The 12,093-nt window shown below is 28.6% G+C and overlaps 2 protein-coding genes across 2 annotated transcripts in view; both read right to left on the reverse strand.

Annotated features, from left to right (window-relative positions):
- Window positions 1-12,093, reverse strand: part of LOC107456859 (non-selective voltage-gated ion channel VDAC2) — a 113,609-nt gene that overhangs the window by 33,919 nt on the left and 67,597 nt on the right. The gene's annotated exons all lie outside the window — the stretch shown is intronic.
- Window positions 9,467-11,241, reverse strand: LOC107456861 (uncharacterized). Its single transcript, XM_016074828.5, has one exon. It carries the CDS (start codon window positions 10,884-10,886, stop codon window positions 10,338-10,340), a length of 549 nt encoding a protein of 182 aa, XP_015930314.1. The 5' UTR covers window positions 10,887-11,241; the 3' UTR covers window positions 9,467-10,337.

A 12,093-nucleotide genomic window follows, 5' to 3' on the forward strand; every position in this document is an offset into this window, starting at 1 on the left:
CTGCTTAATGGCTAATATTCTACATAATTGAATATTGTGTTCTTTCTTTGTAAATTTTCTAATGAAAATAAAGGATTTTGTTTTTAAAGTTTTATGTTATCTTTATGCCAGCCAGATGGTCGAGCAGTCAGCATGTCTGACTGTGAAGCCGATGATTGCGAGCTTGAATTCCGCTCATGGTGTGAATGTTTCTTCCGAGTGTTGTTGTCTGATGTGTGAATGTGGCTCAGCCTTTGAACGAATCTTTGGCAGTGTGACGTGGGTAATATTGCTCACCTCATTAATTGAAATTCGCAGGTGCCCACCGGTTGACCTTAATGCTCAACTATTCCGGCCTCTTTCGAAGCAAAGAATACTCCTGTGCTTACCCTTAGAAGAAGAAGAAATTTTTTTTTTATCTTTATTGGATATTTATGAAATAGATTATATATTTAAGCTAAGTTTCAATTTAGATATGTGTATTTATTTTTTAAATAGTAAAATGTTTCAGTCAATAAATAAAAATGTGTAAACAGGCAATATCTTTTCTTTTATATCTTTTTGACATGATAGGAATATAACATGAAAGCATGTTATCTTAATGGTTCTAGCAGACTTAGATTGAATGAAAAACTTTCGGTAAGCAATTTATTGACTCTTGTAACTAGTTTCAACCCTTTTGTTGCCACTCAAATTTTATAAAAGTTGTTTGAAAACCACTTTTAAAAGTTTTAATTTAAAAAAAAAACTATAATGATTATTATATATATTTTCAAATTTAGCACTTTTATGAAGATATAAATATAAAACAAGCTATATATTTACTTTGTTATCCTTATTCCTGACTTTATTCTTTCTTTGTATTTATGAATGTGCTCAGAAACATTTCACTACAAGCATTTAATGTACTTTTATAAAGATTACTTTTCAATTCTTCTACACTTAAATAATCTTGCGCTACTCATTTTACAATATATTGTAGAACAAGAATAAAGAATATTAAAGCTAAACTATTTCAATATGTTTTATCACTGAAAGCCAGGGTAGCCTGGCTGGTAGGGCACTGGGCCCATGTCCAAGAGGTTGTGGGTTTGATGTTCCCATCACAAATCATACCTCTGTGTGTACTGATCCAGTAGTTTCCTTGTCTTTTGGTTTGGTTCAAAATTGCAAGGCTACGGAGTTGAACATTAGTAGTTGTAAACCCAAAATTGGGTCAGCTGTTCAAAGACGGTTATAAAATATAATCAAATGAAATACTTGATGTTACTTTCTAAGAAAAAGAGTGATGTGTGTAAATAACATTAAAATTTCTTAAGCTTTTTTTTCTGAGAACGATGTTCCTTTGTCTGTGTGTATTATGCATACCTAGGTTCAAGGCTAGTTAATTAGATAGTTTTGGCCTATTTTACCAAATCTTGAGAACATTTTATGCGAATCAAAAAAAATATTTCCCTATAAGTTACAAAACTTGTTTATCCAAAAGTTAACTTATAAGTTTGTCACTAATTCTGCTCAATTTTTAGATTTTGTCTATTAAAATTGCTTAGTTTAAAATGCTAAGTAAAGAAGAAAAAATTTCACCTTCTTTGATAGTTATATTGATGCAGTGAAATATGCTATAAGTAAAAAATAAGTAAATTCAACTTTCTTCTAAAACAAATATACTATTAAATCTAAGTGTTTAAGTATGTAATGCAATTTGATTTTTTTAGAATTGTCTGTTGTAGTAGTCAGTAATTTCATGTGAACTAAATCTTTAATAACCTAATCTTTATAAATCCTGGTTGTTGGTCATATGATGCAACAAATTTGTTATACAGTACAGAACCCGTTATCCGGAAAACCAAAAAACCGGAACAAAATTCGATAAATTTTCTTGCCATTTTTTAAAAAAAAATTTTTTTTCCTCGTAAGATTTTACGATTTTTCTTTCTTTTTTAAAGAGGTTTACCTTACCATCATTTTGGAAATAATCATTAGTGTATTACTTCATCGTTTTTTCTTATTTTTAAGATTATTTCCAATTTTTTTTTTTTTTTTTTAGTTGGGTTTAACAATAAAAAAAACGGCTTTTTGTAGCGATTCAGAAAACCGGAAAAATCAGTTATCCGGAATAGCGATGGTCCCGACTGTTCCGGATAATCGGTTCCCTACTGTACTAGGTGTTTAATATTTGTAATAAATTCTAGTTTGTGATTCACAGAGCGAAATACATTACTTTAAAAATGTAATTTTTCTTAATTTTTAAAAAAATTAAGTTTGTCTACTTTAGTTCTATTTCATCCCTTACATTCCATCTTAGTTTTAACTTTGCAACTTTTGTTTGTTTTAATGAATAAATTTTTTCCCTTTTATAATTTTAAAGGTTGCTTGTAAATTTTAAATTTAACGTAAAAATAAAGTTAGTTTTAGCCTGGAAATTTATTTAAAGGAGTTGAAATATTCTTATATTTATTCCTAGAATGGTCTACTAATTTAGATTTATTTATTAATTCCTTGTTTTTATTTTTTATGACTTGAAAATTGATGGATTATGATCAATGTTGTAAACTATTTCCTTTAAAAAGATTACGAGTGTTAGTGATTACTTTTCAACCCACTACTAGAAAACTGTCCGTTAACCACTTATAAATTAGTAAATCTTGCATAATTAAAAAAAGTTGGAGGTGATCTAAAATCAGCAGCATGTGTCTATTTCACAGTTTAGTGTACTATGAAAATTTATTTATTTTTTCATTCAATTCTCTTTTTAAAAATCTTTTCACTGCAGCCTAAATCTTTATCAATCTGCCTGTTCCAAGACAGTAGCTAAATTTCACGATCTATTCACTCTCAAAACTTTCAAGTCATTTTCCCCACAGTCCAACCCACCTTGTTGCTGGTGTCCCTTTCTTTGAAAATGTTAATTTTTTTAGCTGGATCAGACGAAAAACATGCCCCAGTTATCTGATCCTACCATGCTTAAAATTTTAATAAAACAATTTTATTTATAAACAATAACCTAACTTATAAGCTGTAAAAAAAATGAGATAATATGAAATAAACTTACTTGACCCTATTGTAGTTAATATTTTAATAATGGGGAAGTCTGTATAATAAACATACATGGCTATAAAATTGTCATAAAATTAGGTGCATTTTAACCAAAAAAAATTTTTCTCCAATTTATTAAAAATAATGTAATTAAAAAAAAAACATACTTTTTTGATTTCAAGAAAATTAAAAGCATTTTAGTCAATTGAATACTTTCCATATTTCCAACCACTTTTTACAGACAAAATGTGAATTTCAGACAAATATACTCAGAAGATAGTGAATCTATTTGATACATTTTTTTTAATGAGAAAGATTTGATTTTATTAGAATTTCTCTTTGAAAAAAGTCATGCATAAAATCCTTTTTTTAGGTTTTTTCTTTTAAAAAAAATATCAAACTATTGAATTAATTAAATTAAACTACACTGTATATAATTTTATTAAGTTCTGAATCATTTTCAAAAAAGAATAAGCTTGGTTCACAACAACCTGATATAATTCAACCAAAATTTTGCAAGCACATTTGTAAAATCACCCTTTTTTTAAACAAAACTAGTTATATCAGTCACTAATTTTCACTTATGCATGTTAATATGACACGGAAAAATCCAACAAATTTTACCTAATATAAATACCATATTTTATTATTGCATAATATCCAATATATTTCAGATGTAAGGAATTTTTATAGCAATGGAATACTGAAATTATATTACAATGACAACTACAAATTTTAATTGACAATATTTTTCACTTAAGATTAGCTTATAATGAATTTGAATATAAAGTGTTTTAATTATGTTTATTATAATTTGGAATTCACAAATTTTAACAGTAATTGATATTTAATCTATTTTAGATTGTTACAACATTTTCTTTAATAAATTTAAAAAAAAAAAAATATTTACATAATATCCTGTCAACAGTTTTACCAAATCTGAAAATTAATTAGGAAGTGGTTCAAATTTAAATATTTTTGCATGCAATAACTTATATTTGTATTTTGTCTATTTCTTTATAATCAATTACTAAGTAAAAATGAATTTGGAACAGACAAAATGACATTGGAGTGGTCAAAAGATAATACCCAAGTATCAAAAAAAATTTTTTTAAATAACTTAAACAAGAAAAGCTTACATTTTTTTTATTATAAAGCAAATTTACTTCAATACTAAAGTAAGGAAATGTAATAAGTTAAAAATCTATTTTTATAGGGACTTTTTGTTTGATTTTTCCAATTTATGGGAATTTTTTAAATATACAAAAAGCAGGAGAATCAAACAAAATCCTGTAGAGTTGGCAGCTACTATTTAGGCAGCTCTTCTGAGTTATCAAATATTTTAACACGACTCAATATACTCCACATCATGGCATAAGGAATATTTCAGCTGCAGAAAAATGATTGAATAATTAATTATCCTTGACCTAAATCTAGTATATTTATATTTATCAGTGGCACTTTTCTTGTTTTATTATGGTAAATAGCGACAGGTGCAATATAGTTTAGGAAAAAGTTACACTTAAAGTGAAACCATTTTATTTTTTAAAAGCTTTATAGCCCTTAGATTATATATAATATTTTGAATGAACTTTTTGTTATATGTTAGATACTAATATAAAAAAGGCTCTCCTCTTTTAAACAAAAACAAATAATAGAGTAAGGGAATCAATTTAATGTTTTATGTGCACAGAAATAAATACTGTTAATAAATAAATCTCAAGCAATCTTAATTCTTAAAACTGTTATAATTTTGAATGAATATAAAAGGAGGATTCATTAAGAATGAAATAATTCTCTGATAAAAATATCTATTTAATATCAATTAGATGATACTGTAGATATTTAACTTATTAAGAATTTGTTTTTATTTGTTACCTCAAAACTTTCCTAATTCTATAAAACTACTGTGTTCTTTTCAAAACTTAGTTCTAGAATTCTCCAATTCGATAATCTTTATAAAATGTTAATTAATAAACTTTGTTTTTAACATCAAAATTTGATTGGCCACTAAGTTTCTTGGAATGAGAATTCAGTCACTGAACAAATCTGAAATTGTAAAAGAAAAATGACATCATGAAGGAAAAAAAAAACAGTTAACTTGCCTTTTTTGAAAGCTCTGTTCAATATAACAATTATGATTTGTAGTATCAAATATTATGAATTATCATGATTTTACTTACTACAAGTATCTTCATATCATAGACATTAGATATTGAAGTTGATAAAAAAATTGAAGCAATAAAAACTCACTAAGAGCAGCAGTGAGCAATTTTCTTTTTCCGTTATAATTAGAAAAACAGAGTCAGAAAATTTTGGTCTTTTTCTTTTTTTTTAAGTAGTTTTCTGATTACAATTAGTAGATCGAACAAAAAAAATGCACTTGGCAATTTGACTGTTTTAAGCTGAGTATTAAAATCAATTAAAGGACACTTTATAAATTCCTTTTTTAATTATGATTACGATTGACATTTACAATCTTTCTCTTGATTTGGCTACTAAATTCAGCTGTATTTAATTGATTTTCTTCAAACTTGAATTTATAATGTGTGATAGCTATAATACCTTCACAGAGATATCCTTTTTAATATTTAAGAAATGTTAAAAATTATACAAATTTATAACAGTATTACAAACCAAAAAAGAAGTAACAGAAAATAAAAGAAAAACTATACTATACTAAGCTTTTTGACTCTTTAAGAGTTAGCAATATACTGCAACACCTGTATTTTCTAAAATAACTAGGAGGAGTAACTAAATCCAATCCTAGTTATTTTCTAAAATAACTAGGATTGGACCTAGTTCAAATATTTGGAGTATAAAGGTAACATTGTTTCCAAAATAATCTGAAGACAAAAAAAAAGTACTGTATATTATTTTATTTCAAAATGACCATTATATAAGTCTTTCTGTCATAAAAGTTCAAAAAAAATTTTTTTTTATAATTCATTAGCACTAAACCCCCAGATAGTGGAACTCTTACACTTTTATATACATAAATAATTAGCAAATTCATCTGCTTTATATGGGTTTCTCTGGATTCTATTTACACTATATATAGTTTTCTTGTACAGATAACAGAGCTTACTTTTTTTATAGCATACATGGAAATCATATCAAATTAAACTACACTAACAATGAAAAGGTTGATGAAAACAACACAACCTATGGTCTTCGAGTCAAAAGTGGCCTAAAAAGCCATTTAACTTGCGGTCCGGAATTGTAAAATTTAAGAGTAATCGAAAGCTAATAATCTAGTTTATAGTCTTTCAATCAGATTATTTACCAGAAGGCTTATCTGTAAATATTAAACAATTCTTTGTGTTGGGTTTTTCACTTTCCCTTAAAAATTTATTAAGATATAATTTACATGGGTCTGTCAGGGAGACAGAAAAACCCTGAAAATTTTATATACATAAATTCAATAACAAGTTATTAATTGATTTAAATCGCATTTTTAATATGATTTTTTGAACAAAGATTTATAATTAAATTACCTACTAATGATGTATATCACACTTTTATTTTTTTTATTATAGTAACTATTTTAAGAAAAAATTTAGTTCTTACAAGAAACGCGATATCGGATTTTAGGAACATGAAAACTCAAATTGTGATATTGAATTTTCATATTACGACATTGGATATTAAACTCGTGTAAATGCGAATAACGATATTGATTTCAAAAGTGTGCAAATACAAATTACGATGTTGAATTTTTAAATCACATGAATAGAATCGTTATGTTTGATATTTAAATCTTGTGAATACGATTCACAATTTGTAACTTATAAACCAGGTAAATACGAAAATCAATGTTTGACATTAAAACCATGAGAATATGAATCACAATATTAGTGGATTCCAACATTGCTAACAATATTAAAAACTTTGAAAATCTAGCAAATTAAAAGAAAATTATCAAACTGGCAGAAGAATCACATGTACAAAAACATCCTGCTAATGTGATTTAGTGAAAAAGTTTCTAAGTTTAAATTTTAGATGGCAGTGAAAATTTCGATGGATTAGTTTTGATTCTTGGAAAATTGTGAATCAATGATCTTGAGTAACACAGAATTCCACAAAAAAATTACTTACCCTGCATCTAGTGCCTGTATAAAATCACCGAAAAAATTCTCCTTTTTATAGGTGATTCACAGCCGAAAGTGCCGGAATTTTTGATTTTCTCAGCGATCTTGATATTTTCATACCGTCGTCCGACCAACTCGGCAGTTTTCTTTTCTGTTGAAGTAGATTTTATTTTTCAGAAGATGTGAAAACTACTTTTGATCTCATGTGGACCTTTAAACTTATGTTCCAGTTTTTAAAAAGGAAAAGTGGATAGCCTTTTACTGGAGGAAATTCTCGAAATGTTAAGTATTACAAAAAATGAATAAAAATGTTACTATTACAAAAGGTCTCACTAAATAATAACATCCCTTACTTATGATTAAATTCAAGGTACAACTTATACTATGTAAAATTTTCCAGAAGAGAACCATATGGAGATGGTTAATGTTTTTGTTCCACTTGAACTAAATGAAGTGTGCTCGATATAAAAACTAGAGTAAAAAAAATGTTCTGGCCTAAGGAGTTTAACAAAATAAAGAAGCTTTGTAAATCAATCTGCCAATAATGGTTTTTATATTTTTCACAAAATTAAATTTCAGAAGTAAAAGAAATTTCACAAAAATAAAACCCTAGAGAGAGCCCAGAATAAATAATTTAAAAATATCTCGAAATAATCAATATAAATTAGGCTTTCAAGTGACAAGTATAGTCCCCCCTATGTGCCTCTAATTTCGATATCAAACTTGAATGGAAATTTTGAATTCTTTTTATTTTGATCTTTAAATTTACCTAAAATTATTATAGTTTATCATTAATTTTTAAGTCAAATTGATGTTTTTTAATAACTGCTAGAAAAAAAACCCTCAAAATCCCATTAATCTTTCTTTTAGATTCCTATGAAAAGGTTGAACATTCCGAAGTGAAAATTACTTACTTCTAACCTTGCAAAGGTACTTTTTTTTCACAACCAATATCAATATTGGTTGTCTTCCAGATTCTTCTTGCCACAAAAAGAAAAGAGCAGCGCCAATCAGTACGTTTCGCAGTTGCTGTTAAGATAATAAATATTGTACTAAAATATCTAGGTAAAAATGAGAAGAGCAATATCATATCACATCGATTCACTTCCACAGCAAGTGAAAGGTAGTTCCTCTGTATTTTTATCCGCCCACATTCTATCAGTTTAAAGCAGTTGTGGAAATCTAAAATAAAAATTTGGTACTTACCTAGTTCAAAATGTGTCCAAAATTTACCACATTTATTGGGTTATACTAACTAAAATATTGGAAGTAATTATTACCAAAATAATTTAAGCACCATGGTCCTAATTATAAATTAGACAATTGTTTAACAACCTCCAAATTAGTACTAAAATTTGCATAAACTATTCTTTTAAATTGTGTCATACCTCTCCCCATGTTTACTACAATTATTAACATACTTTTAAGTACAATGAAAACAATAGCCCATTTATTTTTAGGCACAATTGAATTGTAACTGTCTTTTCAAATATATTTTTAATTTACTAAGTTTTAAGGAGCAAAATTTAATATAAAATATAACATTTAAATCCATTAATTAAAAGACATATTTTAATTTCTAAGCATGAATTTAATGACTAAAGAAAATCTTATGCTATGAGGCCCTTATAGGCAGAAATATTCTTATCTACATCACTAAGTTGAGGAACAGGTTTTTGGCCCTAAAACCAGATTGACACTATTTTACTACTTATTTTAGAAATTACACTAAGCAATAATTCACAATTTTACTTGGATAGAAGATGTTCCCATTTTAAATAAATGTTCTTTTCTGCATGTTTATTTTCAATAATTAAACCAAAAGAAGAATTTAACCATTTATATTTCATCAGAAAAATACATCTCAAAGCTGTAGCGCGATATAATAAAAAAAAAACATTTAACACTTAGTATAGGTAGACTATTAACTCAGTTATATATTAAATCCTGACAATAAACTAACATACTTCAGAGCAAAACAAGGAGGAACAAAAATAAATAACTTCTGATTTACCTTCAAACTTTTAATAGAATACAGGTCAGCTTTTCAATCTATTATTACATCTTGTTCAAATCAGGTCTTGGTTAAAAATAAAAATTTACTGTAACTAATCTCAGCAATTAGTGAAAATGCATGTTCAACCATTAGGAAAAAGATTAGAAAAATCAAGTTATATAATACGATATCAGAAGAATCAATATAGACCACATATTTTTATTTTTGAGATTATTAAGTTTCAAAACTTAAAAGTACAAATTAAATTTCTCTTAAAATTAGTCTGCATCTTAATGTGTTGGAAAAAATAGAAATTACATATTATAGAACTTTCTTAATGGCTAAATACTCAGAAACGACAAGATTTTCTTGTAACAAGTGCAAGTTTATTTAATTCGCAGAGATGTAACATTTAGCATACAAAAATAAGATAATTTTTTAAATCTGAATTAAACTTTTTCAGAACAATTAATAATCAAACATCTATTTTTTAAGAACAGAGTGGCAATCACTATTTGCAATAAGAGTAAACAAGTCAGCATTTGAATAAAATCATTTCTCTAGTTAGTGTGCAACAACAGCAAGTGCACACTTATTAGTTGTATTGAGAGCTAAAAATTTCAGTTTTCATACACTTGTCAAGATAAACAAAGAAAAAAAAATCATTTAAACAGGTTAAACAGCATCCTTCCCTTGATGACAACCTTGAATATATATTTCATCAAAACAGTCCTCAGCAAAGAGATGTACAATATATACTTCGCCTATTTGCATATGCAGGAACCAGAGAGCGTTTTACACGAAAAGTCTAATTTTTTGGATTTTAGACTCTGATTTCAAAATACCACAAAAACATCGCCAACTGGAAGTAATAGAATCTGCAGGTTCAATTTTTTTTCTTTTTGGATCTATTCAACTGCAGATTGTAAACATTGGAATGAAAAAAAAATGTTCTCAACATAAAAACAAAATGGCGATAAAAATAAACTTAAAATACTCTTCGTGAAAACTTGTTCACTTTGTCCCGTCTTTCTAAAAAGTTCTTTTTTTTTTTTAATAAACCGCTGCAGATGGATATTTTACACTTATCTAGCAGAATCAAAAGGCATCTTAACAAGGGAAAACACTTTAGAACTTCGTGGTATGTTCTTTCATACGCATCAGTGTGGACTATTTTCATTTATTTTTTTCCTCAGAATGATACCAGAAGGCTGCAACGTGGGAAGGTAGCAGATTTAAGCCTCGCATTCGCGGGCGATGTGGCCGACTTCACCACAAGAATAGCACTTGTTGTTGGGTCGACTATTACGGCAATTACGAGCAATGTGACCACTCTCATTGCATCTGTAGCAGACGGTATCTTCTCCATTATTGCGATCGTTTCCACCTTCGGGGCAATCACGGCTGATGTGGCCAGTGTCTCCGCAGGAATAGCATTTTCGATCATCGCGATCATTTGGGCAATCTCGTGATGCGTGGCCAGATTTTCCGCATGTGTAGCACGTCATCTTTCTATCTCCACCACTGCTACCTCCACCACCGCCTCCTTGAGTGCAATCGCGGCTAATATGGCCAGATTTTCCACAAGTATAGCATGTTTTATCAGATTCACGACATTCTCGAGCAAAATGTCCACTGCGGCCGCAGTTGTAACAAGACGCTCTATTAGACGATCCTCGGGAATCCCCACGGTATCCACCACCACCACGACCGCCATCACCAGAGGGACAATCACGAGCAAAATGGCCCGTCTTATGGCACTTGTAACATTCACTGGAATTCATTCTCAGAAGGAAATTAGTAAATTGCAAATAATTTCACCTGTATCTTTACACAATTATTTCCCACGTTGAAGCCTCTAGGATCCACGCCACAAATTCGTCGGAAAATTTTAAAATGGTGACTATGGAAGTGATGCCAGATCAGCAACAAAATTTCTTATCTGTCAAACTGTTGCCAAAGTGAAAACTGCATGACAATTTTTTTCTCTTTATATGATATATTGTGTTTTTTTCATTATATGAAAATATATTTAAGTTCATTCAATATAAATAATTGCAAAATATATCTATTTTAATTATTTTCACTAAAAATCCTCAGAATTCTTTTTAAAATCTTGACATGTCCAAATTCGCGAAGTAATCGCTAGCGCCATCTACCTACGTAATTGTGGTTTTTCAACTTATTTCTATTTCATTCAAATTAAGAAAGCATATAGATGTAGTTAAAATAGGACATTAGCAATTAAATCATATTACAAAGCAGAATTTCTTCTTATTGAAATATTTATCCGTGTTACACGCTTTAATCCAAATTCCTGCAATCGCACATGCGTTGTTACTAAAGGGCCATTCAATTTTCATTTGAAAAACTTGCATGCAAATGTGAATCTGATAGATGAAATATTTTATGCTCTGAAAATTCATAAGGCAGGTTCTCATACGTATCCAAATGTTCGTTGGCACTGAGAATGATCTCGGAGCTGAGCAGTAGTTTTCTCACAACAATAAAGGGGAGATTCCGTTGCCCTTGATGCAAATCTATGAAGAGGTTTCTGTGTTCGTCAAAAACCATTTCCCCCCTCATGCGATTTGTTTTCCTTCTTTTTCTGCTTACCAAGTGTTCACCATCTATTCATTAAATTCAATACAACAACCATAACTTATGTCGCAATTTCTTTATACCTGCTTTTCACATGTCACGCTGTATTACGTAACGATTATACCAAAAGTTAAGAAACAAAACTATTATTCTAGATTAAATTTTATTCCTAAACTATGGGTTAATATAGATAATTGTAAAGATTACAAGAACAATAATTATATGTGATAGTGATGTCTCGTTTCTTGGAACTCCTTCCTCCTCTCCTCTCATAGCACATCATTTGTTGACAGTTCCTAAATTCATCTTTGCGATAAATATGAATGACTGAACGCAATGCTATGCTCAGAAATAGCAAAGGTAATTGCCTTGAAGCTGCTGAGTACTAGA

This window comes from Parasteatoda tepidariorum, chromosome 4 (genome assembly GCF_982258835.1).
Source record: "Parasteatoda tepidariorum strain Cologne lab strain chromosome 4, Ptep-v5.0, whole genome shotgun sequence".
NCBI classification, from domain to species: domain Eukaryota; kingdom Metazoa; phylum Arthropoda; class Arachnida; order Araneae; family Theridiidae; genus Parasteatoda; species Parasteatoda tepidariorum.